The following is a 16,815-nucleotide window of genomic DNA, read 5'->3' as shown; positions in this document are numbered from 1 at the left end:
TTATCCCTTTGATTTCTCTGTTTTCTCTTAATGTAACTAGAAGGATTTCCAAAGTTATAATAAATAACAATGGAGATAAAGGACAACCTTGCCTGACTCCTCTTTTGATGTCAAAACCTTCCGTGAGGTCATTATTTATGATCAATCTTGTACTCTGTTTATTATATATAGCTTTAATTCCATTCATAATTTTTTCTCCTATTTCCCACTTTTCCAGATTTCTCAGCATAAATTTCCAGGAAACACTGTCGAAGGCTTTCTCTGCATCCACCAGTAGCATTGCAACTTTTTTGCTGGGGTTTAGTTCGGCATATTCCCATATGTCAATTATTGCTCTTGTATTATCTTTAATTTGTCTTTCAGGAAGAAAGCCCGCCTGGTCTTGCCCTATAACTCTCATTAGTACTCTCTTTAACCTGTTAGCCAATATTCCTGTAAATATTTTATAATCAATATTTAAAAGCGATATTGGTCTATAGTTCTTTGTTAAGTTCAAATCTGCACCTTGCTTGGGGAGTAATGTTATCAAAGCCTCCTGCCACGATTTGGGAGTTTTTCCTTTTTCCAAGATCTCGTCAAGGATGACCTTTAATTTGGGTATCACTATCTCCTTGAATTTTTTGTAATATATTACCGGTATCCCGTCCGGGCCTGGGGATTTTCCAGTTTTTAAATTATTTATTACCTCCTCAAGCTCTTCTGTCCTAATTTTTGCATTTAACATATTATGCTCTTCCTCTCTAATCTCTGGCAATTTTTTCCCATTTAAGTAGTCATGTATTTCACTTTCCTTCTCTCCTTTATCCTCATATAAGTTTTTGTAGTATCTCCAAAAGCTCATTTTAATTTGTTCAGAGTCTGTTAATTCCGTTTCCCCTTCCACTATTTTATTTATCACTCTGTCTACTTGTCTTTCTTTAGTCAGCCATGCCAGCATTCTGCCTGGCTTATTTGCCTGCTCAAAATACCTCTGTTTAGTCCATAAGATCTCCTTTTCTACTTCTTTGTTTATCATATTTGATAGGTGAGATTGTAAATTTTTTATACTTGATCTTAATTCTTCATTTTTTGGGTTTTTGACCAACTCCGTTTCCTTATCTCTTATTTGTTTGCTCATTTCCATGAAATTGTTATTATTTTTTTCCTAATTTCCTTCATTTGTTGGATGCCATACCCCCTCATATAAGCTTTGCTGGTGTCCCAAATCACCATATTGTCCATTGCTTGATTTTCGTTTAATACGAAAAATTCATTAAGTGCCTCTTTTGCTTTATTTACTCTTTCCTCCTCCTTCCATAGATCTTCATTCATCCTCCATCTTCCTCTTGTACATTTCTTAAATTTCATATGTACTGTCACAGGGTTATGGTCAGAGATGGATTTGTTTTGTATTTCTGTTTTATCTACACTCAACATTAATTTTTTTGAGGCCCATATAGCATCAATCCTTCCTCCGGATTTGTGCACTTCAGAGTAGTGGGTGATATCTTTCGTATTTGGGTTTTTGGTCCTCCAAATGCCATATAAATTTAAGTTTGTGACCAGATTGAAAAAGGATAAAGGGAGTTTACCAGATTTAGACTCTTTCCCCCTGTCTGTTCTATCCAAGTCAATAGAGACCACCCCATTTTGATCTCCCATAAAGATCATCTCTTCCCCTATATACTCCCACAGTCTGTCCTCTAAGTTTCTATAAAATTCATCCTTTCTGTTATTAGGAGCATAGAAACCTACCAGAACAATTTTACCCCCTTCTGTTTGAATCTCCACCACTAATATTCTCCCTTCCTCATCTTCGAATAGTAGTCGTGGTTTTAGCATAGGATTGATATACATCACTACACCCCTTTTTTTCTCCCCTCCCGCTGATATAAATTCTTTCCCCAATCTTACATTCTTCAGAACTCTTATATGAATTTTAGATATATGAGTTTCTTGCAAACAGATGATGTCCCATTTCCTTTTTTTCAAGATACATTCTACCCTGTTCCTCTTCAACTTACTGTTCAAACCGTTTATATTCCATGATATACATTTCAGATTCATCACTGTGTAGCTACCTTTATTTCCCTTTGTAGGGTTACCAAGTAAGAAGTAGAAAACTCAGAAAAAAAAAACTGAGAAAAGAAACAAAAAACAAAGGACAAAAGCAAAAATAAAACCAAAAAATAAAGAAATGAGATCCACCGCCGGTTTCTTATTTTAAAAATGTCTTTCCCTTGATTCGGTTTATCGTCTGCCGAGCCAAAAGATGGAAATAGATACCAACAGAGAGCCTAAAAAAGTTTGGTTCTCTGTTGTTTCTCTATTGTTCAGCCACGGCACTCGTTTATCTCAGTCACTTTGGATACTTCTTTCGGGACGTTTTTCGCCTCCCAGCTCTTCCCAGTACTTTCTCCAAAAAATTTCAGTATCCTCAACTGATTTAAAAAGTCTTCTCCTGTCCTTAAAGGTAAACGAGAGCCCTTCGGGAAACTCCCACTTGAACAAAATTTTATTTTTCCTCAATGCCGACGTCAAAAATTTATAATTCTCCCTCTTTTTAAGCAGACGGGTCGGGATTTCTTTCATTATTTCTATTACATTTCCATCAATTTGGAGCGGTTCCACTCTCCCCTTTAGCAAGAGTTTATCTCTCAGCAGCCTTGAATTGAGGAATATAAGGCAGTCTCCTGGGCCTTTTCTGGTCTTATTCTTATTTACTCTTATTCTAAATATCTTTTCTATATCCAGTCCCAACTCCTCCGCTGACACTTTCAGCCAGTCCGCCAAGGATTTCGTAATAATTTCTGAGATATCCTCATCTCGATTTTCTTTGATCCCCCTCAAACGGAGAATCATCTCCTTCTGCCTCATCTCTAGAACAGCAAGAGCATCAAAGGTGTCCTCTTGAATCCTCTTTAGTTCTTCTAATTCCATCTTGTCTTTTTCCTGATATCTTTTCATTTCTTTTTGTTCTTGCTGCGTCTTTTTAATACTCTCCTCTTGTTTCTGCAACTTTTCTTTTACCTCTTGTGTTGTTGTATCTAGTTCTGTCTGTTTTGCAGTCATTTGATTTACTTGACTTGACAATTCCATTATTAAACTTGAGTTTTTCTCAATTTTATTCCCCATTGTCTCCATCCTGTTCCCCATTGTCTCCATCTTTCCATCCAAAATCTTAATATTTCCATCCAGCGTTGTTATCTTATCGCCTATATTCTTTTCCATTCTCTCCATTGCCGCCATTAACTCTTTCAAATCCATATTGGTATCAGTTTCGATTATTGAGGTCCTACGTTGATGGTTTAAAGCTGCTGCGTGGCTGCTGGAGGTTGTAAATTTTTTGGATCCCATCAGAGTTTCCCTTCAAATTGTGTATTTGTAACTTTTTCCCTTGCTTTACTGTCCCTCACCACGTCTTTCTTTTTACTGGGAGTTCCCCTAGGGGTTATTATTTAGCAACAGTCCATTTCCCCCATACAACCTTTTAAAAATGTCTTTGTATTTCTCCTGTAGTTCTCAAGTCTTCCACTGGGTGACAGAAAACGCGTTCCCTCTTTTTCTCGCTATTTTCTGTAGTACTGCATGTGGCCACACGAGGTCGTGCTGTTTCTCTCTTATCTTTCTCTCTCTTAGCCTTCTCTCTTTCCTTTTTATGGTCTGCTTTCCAGCTCCTTCTTTGTTTTCCACTTCCGCCTTCTCTCCTCTCACCCACCGCTCCCAATGGCGGCCCTGACTCAGCACTTTACCACCGGCCCTTCTCACGAGCTGGTAGGGTTGATTTTACTTCTCTCTTTCTTTTTTCTTGGGAGAGAAAAGGTCGAGGTCTATCTGTGTGCACGTTCTTCCCGCCCGCTTCCCCTTTAGCGGTTTCTCCTCTTTATTATTTTGTTCGTGCTTTTCTAAGTACGCCTCTAATTTCGAAACGTTTTAGCACTCCTCGGGGGAATTAAAGCTACTTCCACCGCATTCAGCTTTTAATTTGACAGGTATTCTGCGTTGTGCCACAGCCCCCGCGATATTTCTGTCCGTTTCTGTCCGTAAAAAAAACTTAATTTCTTTTCTCCCTCCTCCTTTGCCACCCCCTGTACTCCAGGGAAGTGAGAGATAGTACTGTATTTTCTCCTGTTATTGGAGGAGTTTGTCCGATTACAGTTGAGTTTTTAATGGGGTAGTTCGGCGCTGCTTTGTCGAGAATTGGAGCGTTTGTGTTGAAGAGGGGTTTGCGCCCGTTTGCACGGAGGTCCTCCCTGAATTGGGTTTTTAATCACTTCAGAGTTTTCCCCATTGCATGGGAGACCCCATATCGTGCTGCCGTGGGCTTCAGCCCCCAGGATCCCCCCCTGGGGTCGGTTGACTCACGCTTCGTCGCCCGTTTTTTCGCCTCAAACAACACCAATCCGCCTCGAGACAGCAGGAGCGCGGATCTCCACCCGACTCCAAGCGCGCCGTTCCGGAAGTCCCTTTTTGGATTTTGTTCTCTTACCCCATGTGCAACTCTACACATTCTATGTGTCTGTTTTATAGTTTCCCCTTTCATCTTTTGATTTTCATCTGTTGTTACGTATCACTGTTCTCTGTGTTTTATATGCATTATGAAAAAACCCCAAACCCATAGAAATTTCCAACAACTGGTCATTTTTTTCGCTTTTCGCCCACATGGAGATTAGAAAGACCTCCAGCTAAATTCTCATTCAGAAACAACATAGATGTACTTAATTGTCAATGGAATTTGACAAGTTGTACATGAGAGGAGAGGCGCGTGAATGTTTCTGATTTCACTTTAGAACAAGCCACGGTTCCTTGTTACGTACAAACTTGGGAGAGAACTGTTCTCTTGTAACTCTAGTTGGAAATGATTATTTGATCTTGACTTGTCTTAATTAATTTTATTTAGAACAGACCATGGTTCACTGAGTTTGTATCCAACACTAAACCGTGGCTTGTTCTAAAGTGAAACCAGAAGACTTTGAGGTCCTAGTCCAGCTCTCTAACCACTGTACCACTGCTGGAAATAGGATGGGGAGGAACATGCCATCGCCTTAATTTGGCGTGGGGGCTTCTTGGACTCCTGAACTTCCAGCCTGTAGCTCATACCTGTACAATTCATGACAACGCGGCAGACCTGGTTGTCTCCCATCACGGACATTTTTGCAGTTCAAGACATGCAGGAAAAATAAAAGAGAGTGGGGTTGATGGTTTTTTGCTTTTGCTTAAATCCCTCAAATCTTCTGCCGTTGCAGCAGCAAATTTCCTTGCCCAAAGCTCTCCTCAGAGGAGGATGCAGGAAAGTCGAAGTGAATTTTCCTGCCAGTCTAAAGGGTTCTCCTTCACTCTTTCAGTGGGCGATTACGTCAAAGCCCTGGAGTGCACCAGGTCTTACCTCCTGTTCCATCCGGACGACGAAGACGTCTTGGACAACGAAAGCTACTATGAAGTCAATTTGGAAGGGTCTGTGGACTTGGGGAGCATCAAGCCTAGAGAGGTAAGAAGCCGATGCGTGGAGTCGGCCACTGGCTGTCAGAAATCTCCTTTGCAGGTATACTAAACAAGCCAACATCGATGCTTCTTCAGGGCATCAGCCCTCCTTATGTAACTGGCTGTGCATATTCTTTCTAGCCCTGCTGCCTCAATTCCACTGTTTCCTGTGTCTTGAACTGTATATTGCAAACTCCTTGGGGGCATCCGGAGCGGCGCACATGCTGTGCACCTGGAGGTGGAGCCACAGGGCGGGACGAGTGTCCCAGGGGGGCACCGCCCGCAGTGAGCTTCCCAGGGGGTGAGGCACCCATGGGAGGGGGGAACGAGCCACCCTTGGCGGGGTGGTTCGGGGGGGAGGGAGCCGCGGCACTTTGCCAGCAGCCTCCCTCACTTCCCCCTTCCTTTTTACAGCTCGGGGGAGGCTCCCCCCCAGAAGCAGCCCGGGAGTGGGGGGCAACTGGGTGCTGGCTGCCCATTACTCCCATGCCTCCCCAGAGCTGTCAAAATGAAGGGGGAAGGCTGTCGACAAGGCAGTGGAGCTCCGCCCCTCCCCTGACAGCTCAGAGTAGGCTTGGGAGTCGTGGGTGCATGGTGCGCTGAATGTCACCCCCGTTAGTGATGACACCCGGGTCACACCGCCCCCACTGCCCCACTTCCAACGCCCCGCCTGTTCTTTTGTACTCTGTAAAGGCTGTTGAGTCATTTGGAAGGGCGATCTATTTCTTCAGAGGCTTCAACCCTCACACCTACTGACCTGAAAAAGTCCAGTGAGAGGAGTTACCCTCGACTCATCTTCCCCTGGGCTTCAATTGATTGGCGGGAAGACAGGCTGGCTACTGAGTGCCTGAGATCAGCGCAGTTGCTGAATTTGTTTTCAAGGGAAGGTCTTCCTTTTACCTTGGAAGCAAAATAAATAAACAAACAAACAAACAAACAAATAAATAAATAAATAAATAGAGCTTCTTCGTGGATTTATTTGAAAGCAATGCTCTTATTAATTGTCAATTATGAGAGCTCTTATGTCCTTCTCCTGTTTATTTCAGGAAGCTGTGACATTTTTGAGGCGACATAAGCTGGAATCGTACCTGCTGCAGACAGGAGCAGCTGGCCTGGGTTTCTTGTACACGGAGCCGGTAAGATCAAGCGAGTGTGAGGCATGAACTTTCAGACGCAAGAGGTTAAGATTTAGATTCGTACCAAGCCATGGCGCTTCCTGAAATGCCTTGATCAAGTCCCTTTGCATGCCGTGCCAGGTTCTGGAGGAGATAAATCTAGACTTGCAGGGGCATTTTGCACACTGAAAGGAATGATCAACTGGCAATGTTTGCCAGGTCACCTGTGCAAAGAACATTGCTGGATCCGTCCCAGGGCCTTTCAGATAAAGTATTTGCTTTCAGAGAATACCCAGCCAAACACCTCCCCAAACTCATAAGCTTGGCATTCTGAAGACAGCCACTCCCTTCTTAAGTTCCCCCACCATCTCAAAGTTTATATTGCCTCCGAACATGTAGGTTTCATTTAACAGGAAGAGCTGGCGGTTCGCTGGGGTTCCAGGAATTTGCACAATCCCTCTTTGGAAACCTGTTTACTATGGTTGCTTTCAAACTGGATCGATTTACCACCATTGGAGTAATGCTACCCCAAGGTCGGCGGGAAGCAGAATTAAGTGTCCGCCCAGGACTCAACACAGTGCTATCATATCTAGCAGCAACCTTCCAAGGTCCTTCTGTAAGTTTAACTCACAAGTCCCAGCCAGAAAAGGGTCCCCTGCAACTTTGATTAGATGCTTCCCTTTTGTGGAGTCTGCCCATAATTACTGCTTCCTGGCACCAACATCATCATCATTAATATATATATTTGTGGGTGTTGAAGGAGATAATAGAAATCACCAGATTAAAGCTGACTGAAAGTCTAGAGGTAGTATTATTATTAATTATTAATAGCTTCTTAGTTACTCCCAAATTACTCGGAGGCTTGACAGCCATCTGTCAGGAATGCTTTGATGGTGTTTCCTGATTGGCAGGGGGTTGGACTGGATGGCCCTTGGGGTCTCTTCCAACTCTAGGATTCTATGATTCTATGATTCTACTCAGTTCCTATTTCCTGAGTGTGCTGTTTTACAGGATGGGGGAGCAGTCTCATTTGTTTATTCTGTTATTTCAAATGAAAAGTATGACCGGGGGCAGTAATGAAACAGGAGCTAAGGAGTACTTAATATTTATCAGTAATGCCAGGCATAAGCTGCAAGGAGGAAGCTTCTGAATAATAATAATAATAATAATAATAATAATAATAATAATAATAATAATTTTATTATTTATACCCCACCCATCTGGCTGGCTTTCCTCAGAAACTCTGAGCAGCTTACAGCACATTAAAAATTGTAAAACATTAGACATAAGAAATTTCCCGATACAGGGTTGCCCTCAGTTCAATAAAGACACAGTAACACATTAAGGACTCAATTGCATCTTAGCTGCTCATACCAAGCAGGCTTGCACTGCAGTTGTAGCTTTGGAAAAAAATAAAAATAAAAAACCAAATGACAAAAATATGGCCAGGAAAATATTGGAGGTCAACACAGAAAATGCTGGAAACCGTCAACCTGACATCATTGCCTCAGTTCTGGCTAAACAGGTAAATGAAGGAAGGGGATTTCAGGCTAACCTGCTAGTCTGGAAGCATTCTGTGAGCTGTCTGGCATTGTGTTCAGAATGGATATAAATCAGCTTGTCCAATGAGAGAATTAAGGGGAGAACTCCCCTCCCCTTAATAAAACAAATCTCCGTCTCGTTTCAGACGTACTGGAGCACCTCTGGGGCTCGGCAAGATGAGCACAGGTAGGCGGCCACATTTGAGACACGGATTGTTGTTGTTTAGTCATTTAGTCGTATCCGCCTCTTCGTGACCCCATGCACCAGAGGACGCCAGGCCCTCCTGTCTTCCACTGCCTCCCACAGTTTGGTCAGACTCATATTGGTAGCTTCAAGAACACTGTCCAACCATCTCATCCTCTGTTGTCCCCTTCTCCTTGTGCCCAGGGTCTTTTCCAGGGAGTCTTCTCTTCTCAGGAGATGGGTACGGATACATGCGGAATACTCTGTACAAATGGGCAGGACCAGTGCAAGGGCTTCTTGTGCCCTAGGCGAACCACTTTCTGGCGCCCCCTGCCAAAGCCTGCTTTAGCGGGAGGTGGAGGTGGTGGAGAGGCAAGCAGCAGTTTCTCCACTGTAGCGGAGAGCTGCTGCTCGCCCGTCCCGCCCCCCTGCCCCCCGCCAAAGCCTGCTTTAGCGGGAGCCGGGATGGTGGTGTGGGGGGCAAGCAGCACCTCTCCACTACAGTGGAGAAGCTGGCCAGCGCCCCCTCCATTTTGGCGCCCTAGGCAATTGCCTAGTTCGCCTAAATGGACGCACCAGCCCTGCAAATGGGCCACCTATTTTTATTCAAGCCACAGACACACACACACAGGGGACCTGGAGAATTTCTTGTCAATCTTCAGGGAGCAGGAAATCTTAAATCCCCTTTTCACACGGAAGTTGTTGTACCCTGTGTTGCAGGGGGTTTGATGAGGTGGTTTCCACCTCTACAATTCTCTGATTCGATGAAATAAAAATGCAGCCTTTGGAAGAAGTGAAGAGTTCTGTGGTGCAGTAAAGAGTTGCCTTTTTGGAGAGTTCAGAGAGGAGGGAGGCTGGCCTGGGGCTTGGGATTCCCTTTGCCTGGGAGATGGTTGGGTATTTCAAGGCCTGGAAGAAAAGGGCAAATGGTGATTCCCTTCACCGGCACAGATGACTGTGTGCAGCTGCCATTTTTTGTGGCATGGCTGGAAGTTGTAGTGCTGGTTGGCGCCATTCCTCTCTCACACAGGTCCCACCGCCACACGTAAATAGGGCTGTTCTGTCCTACGTATGGAGGAAAAACTTAAACACGTTGCAGAGTTCAGCAGAGTTCCCCAAAATAGACAAAGGCGATATTTCATCCAGCAGAGCTTTCACTTGTGCTGAAGGCAAACGTAGCGTAATGGTTATTAAATCCAATACAATCAGGATTGGCTCAGCCCATACAAAATCCAGTTGCAGTACATATAAACTTAACTCATAGTAATGCTAAACCTTAGCACTATAGCATACAGAAACAGAACACCACAGCAGAAGGAAGAGAGATAGAGGGAAGAAAGCAAAACTCAGGCTCCTTCTGGCCTATATTTATACAGTGGTACCTTGGTTCTCAAACTTACTCCGTTCCAGAAGTCCATTCCAAAACCAAAGTGTTCCAAAACCAAGGCGCGCTTTCCCATAGAAAGTAATGCAAAACGGATTAATCCGTTCCAGACTTTTAAAAACAACCCCTGAAACAGAAATTTAACATGAATTTTACTCTCTAACGAGACCATTGATCCATAAAATTTAAGCAATAATCAATATAAAGTAAAGGTAAAGGGACCCCTGACCATTAGGTCCAGTCGTGTCCAACTCTTGGGTTGCGGCGCTCATCTCGCATTACTGGCCGAGGGAGCCGGCGTACACCTTCCGGGTCATGTGGCCAGCATGACTAAGCCGCTTCTGGCGAACCAGAGCAGCGCACGGAAATGCCATTTACCTTCCCGCCTGAGTGGTACCTACTTATCTACTTGCACTTTGAAGTGCTTTTGAACTGCTAGATGATAAAAATGAAAATTTATTTTTTCTTCTTCCCTGCACTGATGAAAGTCATTGTTTGCATGGGGGGCTTTTATGCATTTCCGGTGTCACACAATCAATCAATCAATCAATCAATCAGTAGCTGAACTGGGTTCCACACAGTCACAAAAACAAATTAACCGATAAAGCCTCAAAAACAAAAGCACCAAACTTAATCCATTCCAGAAGTCCGTTTGACTTCCGAAATGTTTGAAAACCAAGGCACAGCTTCTGATTGGTGCAGGCGCCTCAGAAACAATAGCCGACGGCCACATCAGATGTTTAGCTTCCAAAAATATTTGAAAACCGGAACACTTACTTCCGGGCTTTCGGAGTTTGAGAAGCAAAGTGTTTGAGAACCAAGGCATTTGAGAAGCAAGGTCCCACTGTAGTCAGCATGATCTTAATTGGAAAAGATAATTCAAACCAGCTTCCCAGAAGATATAACCCAAACAATCTCGACCCTTCTGCCTGCTTCTCCCACACAGAGAAGCTTCTAGTATCCTCTTGTATTAAGTAGAATAGGAAAGATCCCTACACGTCAGATCGATACTTTCTGTACTAAGAAATGCAAACTGACAGGTTCACCCATGAGGCTGGGCTCAGGCAGGCAGCTCAGGTGGCTGAACACCAAGAGGGGGCGCGGCTGCACGCACCCTTCCTCGCCTCTGCCACTGGTGCGGAAGCTGCAGCGGCTGCTTCCAGCAGGATCTTGCAAAATCTTGTAGGCTCCATGAGATCTTGATGGAACCTGCCATTATCAACGCTATGGGGAAGGGTGCCTTTACGAAGGGGGTGCTGTGCTGGGGAGCAGCTCCTTCTCATTTCACCACCAGGATGTGCCACCCCTGCATGTCAGTGTTCAACGAATGCGCCACGGGAAATTGTCTCCCGCCGTTACTGCGCCGTTACTGCACACCCATAATTCCTTGTGATTTCTGCTCCACAGGATTCCTTCGGGGGTCCTGAGTGACAACGCAGACGGCTCTGGGAAGGCCGTAGCAAAGAAGACTGTGCCCAAACTGGACTGTGAGCTTAGGGAAGGTAAGATTTGGCCCACCGCCAGCTGCCGACCTCAGGAGGAACTTTGGCTGGAGCAAAGCAGCCGCAATCTGCTCCCGAGGAACTCACACTGCTGGTGCTATGCCATGGTGCATTTTATTGTTTCATAAAATGTATATGTCGCTCGATCGTTGAAAAACCTCAAAGCAGGTTATGAAAGGAATAAAGCTGTAAAATTGTTGATAAAAAAACAGTTAAAATGTTCCAAAAGACTTAAAACCTGCAATAGACTAAAAACACACCAGCTTTCCAGATATCTGGGTCTGCTTGTCCAGGCTCTGAAAAGTGCACCTGCCTGACGTCAATAGGCAGGGAGTTCCAAAGGTGCTGTCACCATAGGAGACGACAACTAGGGGCAGAGGGGTCTTCAGCCCCCCAATAAAATATTTGAGGGGGCTGCCCTGCCCCCCGCAAGTTGATGGGTGTTGTCATTCAAATAGGATGTGTGTACTGTGTCATGTGATCAATTGTGTGGGGTGGGGCTTACCTACACCCCCCTCCCCAATATTTTATTCAAGTTAGCACACTGGCCACCACATCAAAAGATCAGTTTCTTACAGGTTTGGATTAGTGTAATGTGTGAATAAGATGTTTGTGATCTCCCTTTATCGTGGTGACTGGATAGAGCCCGTCTCTTACTTTGTAGACAAAGTCCAGGGGAGCCGGTAGCCCAACGATTGCTCTTATCTTGCTATCTTCTGAGAGAAATTCTGCTGCGACAGCAAAGCCAGTTTTGATAGAAACGTTCCGCAGTGTTGCTGTTTGCCCTGATATCCTCCTCTTTATTCCCCCCCCCTCCTTGCAATTTTGCAAGCCTAGACAAATTGAGCACGATTTAGGGCAGTCCCATCTTCCTCCCATCTGGTTCGCTTTCTCGTTCCGGCATGTCCAAACGCCTGGCTTTCTTCTTCTCCTCTCGCGGATTGATTTTATTCTGTTTCATTTGGTTGCTATCAAACCTTTCCGGTGGGACAAGGCAGCCGCTCCCCTTTGTGTGCCTGAGAAAAGGGCAAAGGCCCCTCTCTCTGACAACCGGCGCATTTCCCTCCCGCAGAGTTTCCCGTGGCGCGTGGCTGATTCGCCAGATTGCACTCGGAGACCCCACCCAAGCTGCGGAAAACACCCAATAACCAGCCGTGGATTCCGCATGCGGTCAGGAAAACACAGGGCTGGTTCCTTTCCAGACGCAGACCTGTTATTATGGACAATGATTGGAGGTTAACCAGCTGTGCTGAAGCCCATCTTGGCTCACGGCTGACCTCCCTTACGAGTTCTTTCTACTACTAGCAGAGCTGCCTGCTTTCCTTCCAGTGGCTTGGAGTGTAACGGAATGCCTCCCCTTCATATTGAAACGCTGCGCTGTATGGATGAGGATGTTTTGCTCAGCTTGAATCAGCAGCAGCTAAAAAAGCCAATGCAATTCTGGGCTGCATCAATAGGAGTATAGCGTCTAGATCAAGGGAAGTAATAGTACCACTGTATTCCGCTCTGGTCAGACCTCACCTGGAATACTGTGTCCAGTTCTGGGCACCACAGTTCAAGAAGGATACTGACAAGCTGGAACGTGTCCAGAGGAGGGCAACCAAAATGGTCCAAGGCCTGGAAACGATGCCTTATGAGGAACGGCTTAGGGAGCTGGGTATGTTTAGCCTGGAGAAGAGAAGGTTAAGGGGTGATATGATAGCCACGTTCAAATATATAAAAGGATGTCATCTAGAGGAGGAAGAAAGGTTGTTTTCTGCTGCTCCAGAGAAGCAGACACGGGGCAATGGATTCAAACTACAAGAAAGAAGATTCCACCTAAACATTAGGAAGAACGTCCTGACAGTAAGAGCTGTTGGACAGTGGGATTTTCTGCCAAGGAGTGTGGTGGAGTCTCCTTCTTTGGAGGTCTTGAAGCAGAGGCTTGACAGCCATCTGTCAGGAATGCTTGGATGGTGTTTCCTGCTTGGCAGGGGGTTGGACTGGATGGCCCTTTTGGTCTTTTCCAACTCTAGGATTCTATGAATCGATTTTCAGGAGCTCTTTGCAGGAGCCCTGAATGCCGTGGCAAAACCAGCCAAGTGGAGCTGTCCTGCTTAAGAACAGAGGAAGAATCATGGAATCGTAGAGTTGGAAGGGACCCCGGGGGTCATCTAGTCCAACCCCCTGCAATGCAGGAATCTCAACTAAAGCATCCGTGACAGATGGCCATCCAACCTCTGCTTAAAGACCTCCAAGGATGGAGAGTCCCTCTCCGCAGACGCTGAAGAATATCGCCCTCTTCTTGGCGTCGTTGGTGAAGAAGAAGAAGAAGAAGAGTTTGGATTTGATATCCCGCTTTTCACTACCCGAAGGAGTCTCAAAGCGGCTAACATTCTCCTTTCCCTTCCTCCCCCACAACAAACACTCTGTGGGGTGAGTGGGGCTGAGAGACTTCAGAGAAGTGTGACTAGCCCAAGGTCACCCAGCAGCTGCATGTGGAGGAGTGGAGACACGAACCCGGTTCCCCAGATAACGAGTCTACCGCTCTTAACCACTACACCACACTGGTGACCCCTTTAGCTTCTAGAAGGAGGCGAAACGGGTGGCGTACCCTTCCCAGTCTCCTGATGCTGGGTTGAACGGCGAGAAGCTGCGGTCAGTTGCCATCTTGAGTTCCTTGGGACCCAGAGCTGAAGCCTGGATACACAGTGCGAGGCAGCAGTGCGGCAGGTGGCGGTGCTGCGGTGCTGTGTGTGGCGGTCAGCTCACCTCGCCGCCAGTGAAATATACTCGGAGTCAAGTGTGAATTTCATGCTCTTTATTCAGCTCATAGTACTGAGGAATGCATTTCCCCCAAAACGTCTGTGTTATATACACTTTTTACACAGTGGGCCCCACGTGACTGGCTAATTCCGGGATACTCCTTATGCCAATCGGGTTGCGGATTCATTTCCACCTGGAGCTGGATTGGGTGGCTCCTGCGGACCAATCAGACTGCTGCATTCTGGATCCTATTGTTCTAGGACCAATCAGACTGCTGCATTTTGGATCCTATTCAACTCAGTACATAACAGTTCCACTGTCAAACTCCTTTACCGTCAGAAAATTCTTCCTGATGTTTAGTCAGAATCTCTTTTCTTGGTTCGAGTCCTACTCTCCAGAACAGGAGGAGAAGAAGAGGCGTTTGGATTTGATATCCCGCTTTATCACTACCCTAAGGAGTCTCAAAGTGGTTAACATTCTCCTCAGGGACGTCTTAGCCATTGAGGCTACTGGCACAAGGCGCCACGGCCTGAGGAGGGCACCTGCGCCCTCCAGCCCCGCCGACACTGGCACTCTCGCCCACTTCTCGGGCTGCAGACGTGGGGAGGCCATCGGCGAGCCTCCCACTGGCGCTGCAGCCAGGGCTCTCTGGACTGCAGCGCCGCTCTGCCGCTTCGGCTGAGCAGGTGGAGGTGGAGGTGGAGCACAGCTGGCAGCGTCCCCACCCACCCCTCTGTGCCCTCCGGCTGCCCGCCGTGCCTGGCCCTGCCCAACGGAGCATGAGGGGCGCCGGAGGGATCTTCGCGCCAGGGCGCCGGATTTACTTAAGACGGCCCTGATTCTCCTTTCCCTTCCTCCCCCACAACAAACACTCTGTGACGTGAGTGAGGCTGAGAGACTTCAAAGAAGTGTGACTAGCCCAAGGTCACCCAGCAGCTGCATGTGGAAGAGTGGAGATGCGAACCCGGTTCACCAGATTACAAGTCTACTGCTCTTAACCACTACACCACACTGGCCATGGGACAGCCTTTTAGATATTTGAAAATGGCTCTGATAGCTCCTCTCAGTCTCCCCTTTTCCAGGCTGAACATCCCCAACTCCCTCTACCGTTCCTTGCTAGTCTTGGTTTGCACACCTTTGATCATGTCAGTCGCCCTCCTTGGTTGCACACTTTCCAGCTTGTCAACATCCTCCTTAAATTGTGCGCAGAACTAGACAAGGTTCAAAAGAATTCTTGCTGGATCAGGCCAGTGGCCCATCTGGTCCAGCATCCTGTTCTCACAGTGGCCAACCAGATGCTTGTTGGAAATCAGCAACCAGGATCTGAGACAAGCACATCTTCTCCCCTCCTGAGGTTTCCAGCGACTGGGATTCAGATGGCAGAGCAGAGCCCATGAGTATGTATCCTCCTCCATGAGTATATATTGTCTTCTTTTTAAGCCGCCCAAAAATTATCTTAGCTTGGTGGCCATCACTCCATCCTGTGGGAGGGAGTCCCACAGATCAACCTTGCTCTGCATGAAGAAGGGTGTTTGCTCATCCAGGATCTTTCAACCATTCAGCTTCAATGGATGCCTTTGAGTTCTCATGTTAGCAAAGAGAGAAAAACTTTGCTCTGTCCACTTTCTCCCAGGCAGACATAGTTTTATAATTTCATAAACTTCTGTTATTTACCTATAACAGTAGTTCTGGAAGCGGTGTACTGCCCCCTGGTGGGGGATTACCTAGGGGACCTCCAATATTTTCAGGGTTAAATGGCTCTCAGACTTTGAAAATCTGGTATCACTGGAGCAAGTTCACCAGTTTTGTTGAATTAATTAAACTATATAGTTTTTTATTGGATCTTGAATAAATGAACAATGTATTGCTGCTGTTTCTAATTTCGTTGCGTTTCCATCCTTGGTGCATTCATTTATTTCACGAAATTTATGCACCGTTTGTTTGTAAAAGCAACAACAACACTCAGAGTGGTTTACGGAAAGATAAACGAATAAAATCAAGAAAGGCGGTACTTTGAAACACGGGGAAAGTTAAATTAAAACCCACACAACTTCCTTAGCCTCTGGACAGGCTTGTCTGAACGTGAATGTTTTCAGCAGGTGCCGAAAAGGGTGCAGCGAAGGTGCCTGCTTGATGTCAATTGGCAGGGAGTTCCAAAGTTTTGGTGCTGCCACACTAAAGGACCGAGTCCTTTCAAATGTGGAATGGGTGACAATTGTAGCAGTGCCTGGTTCACAGACTGAAGTGGTTGAGTGGGCTCATCTGGGGGAAGGCGATATCATAGGTAAACAGGGTCCAGGTTCTTAAGGGTTAGGATCAGGCCCCCAATACCTGAGGGACCTCCCCCACCCCTATAGACCACCAGCATTTCCAAGTCTGGTCGTCATTGGCACCACCAGCGCCCCCTGCTGCCTCCTTGCCTCTTTGCACCATGCTAGGGAACCCCACTGTCCCCCCAGGGGGCACTGTCTGCAGTCCACTTTGCAAACCACTGGTCTGGGAAGCAACACACTGTGTGCCTGAGCAGGGCTTTACTCGTGAGGAAGCCTGTCTCTTTTTTCTATACAAATATTTTTTATTGAGTTACGCATAACATATTTCAATTCAAACATATCATTCGCCTTCACATTTAGGATTCTCAGAATCCCTAGACTTCCCACCACCCTTCTCTCGTTTCCAGTGTCAATCGCTTTTTCAAAACAAAATATAAAATCAAAAATCAAAAAAATCCTTCCAGTAGCACCTTAGGTGCTACTGGAAGGATTTTTTGATTTTTGATTTTATATTTTGTTTTGACTATGGCAGACGAACACAGCTACCTACCTGTAACAAATCCCTTTTTCTTTCAGCTTTTCCGTTTTTTATCTAATTTGCTAACAATATT

At 45.9% G+C, this 16,815-nt stretch overlaps 1 protein-coding gene across 1 annotated transcript in view; it reads left to right on the top strand.

Moving 5' to 3' along the window:
- Window positions 1-16,815, top strand: part of P3H2 (prolyl 3-hydroxylase 2) — a 119,156-nt gene that overhangs the window by 86,908 nt on the left and 15,433 nt on the right. The window contains exons 5-8 of the mRNA XM_033150926.1: window positions 5,325-5,467; window positions 6,507-6,596; window positions 8,263-8,303; window positions 11,092-11,186. Coding sequence (XP_033006817.1) covers window positions 5,325-5,467; window positions 6,507-6,596; window positions 8,263-8,303; window positions 11,092-11,186 — 369 coding nt within the window. The remainder of the gene's footprint in view (window positions 1-5,324; window positions 5,468-6,506; window positions 6,597-8,262; window positions 8,304-11,091; window positions 11,187-16,815) is intronic.

Source organism: Lacerta agilis, chromosome 5 (assembly GCF_009819535.1).
Source record: "Lacerta agilis isolate rLacAgi1 chromosome 5, rLacAgi1.pri, whole genome shotgun sequence".
Taxonomy (NCBI): domain Eukaryota; kingdom Metazoa; phylum Chordata; class Lepidosauria; order Squamata; family Lacertidae; genus Lacerta; species Lacerta agilis.
This window is presented reverse-complemented; position numbering and strand designations above follow the sequence as displayed.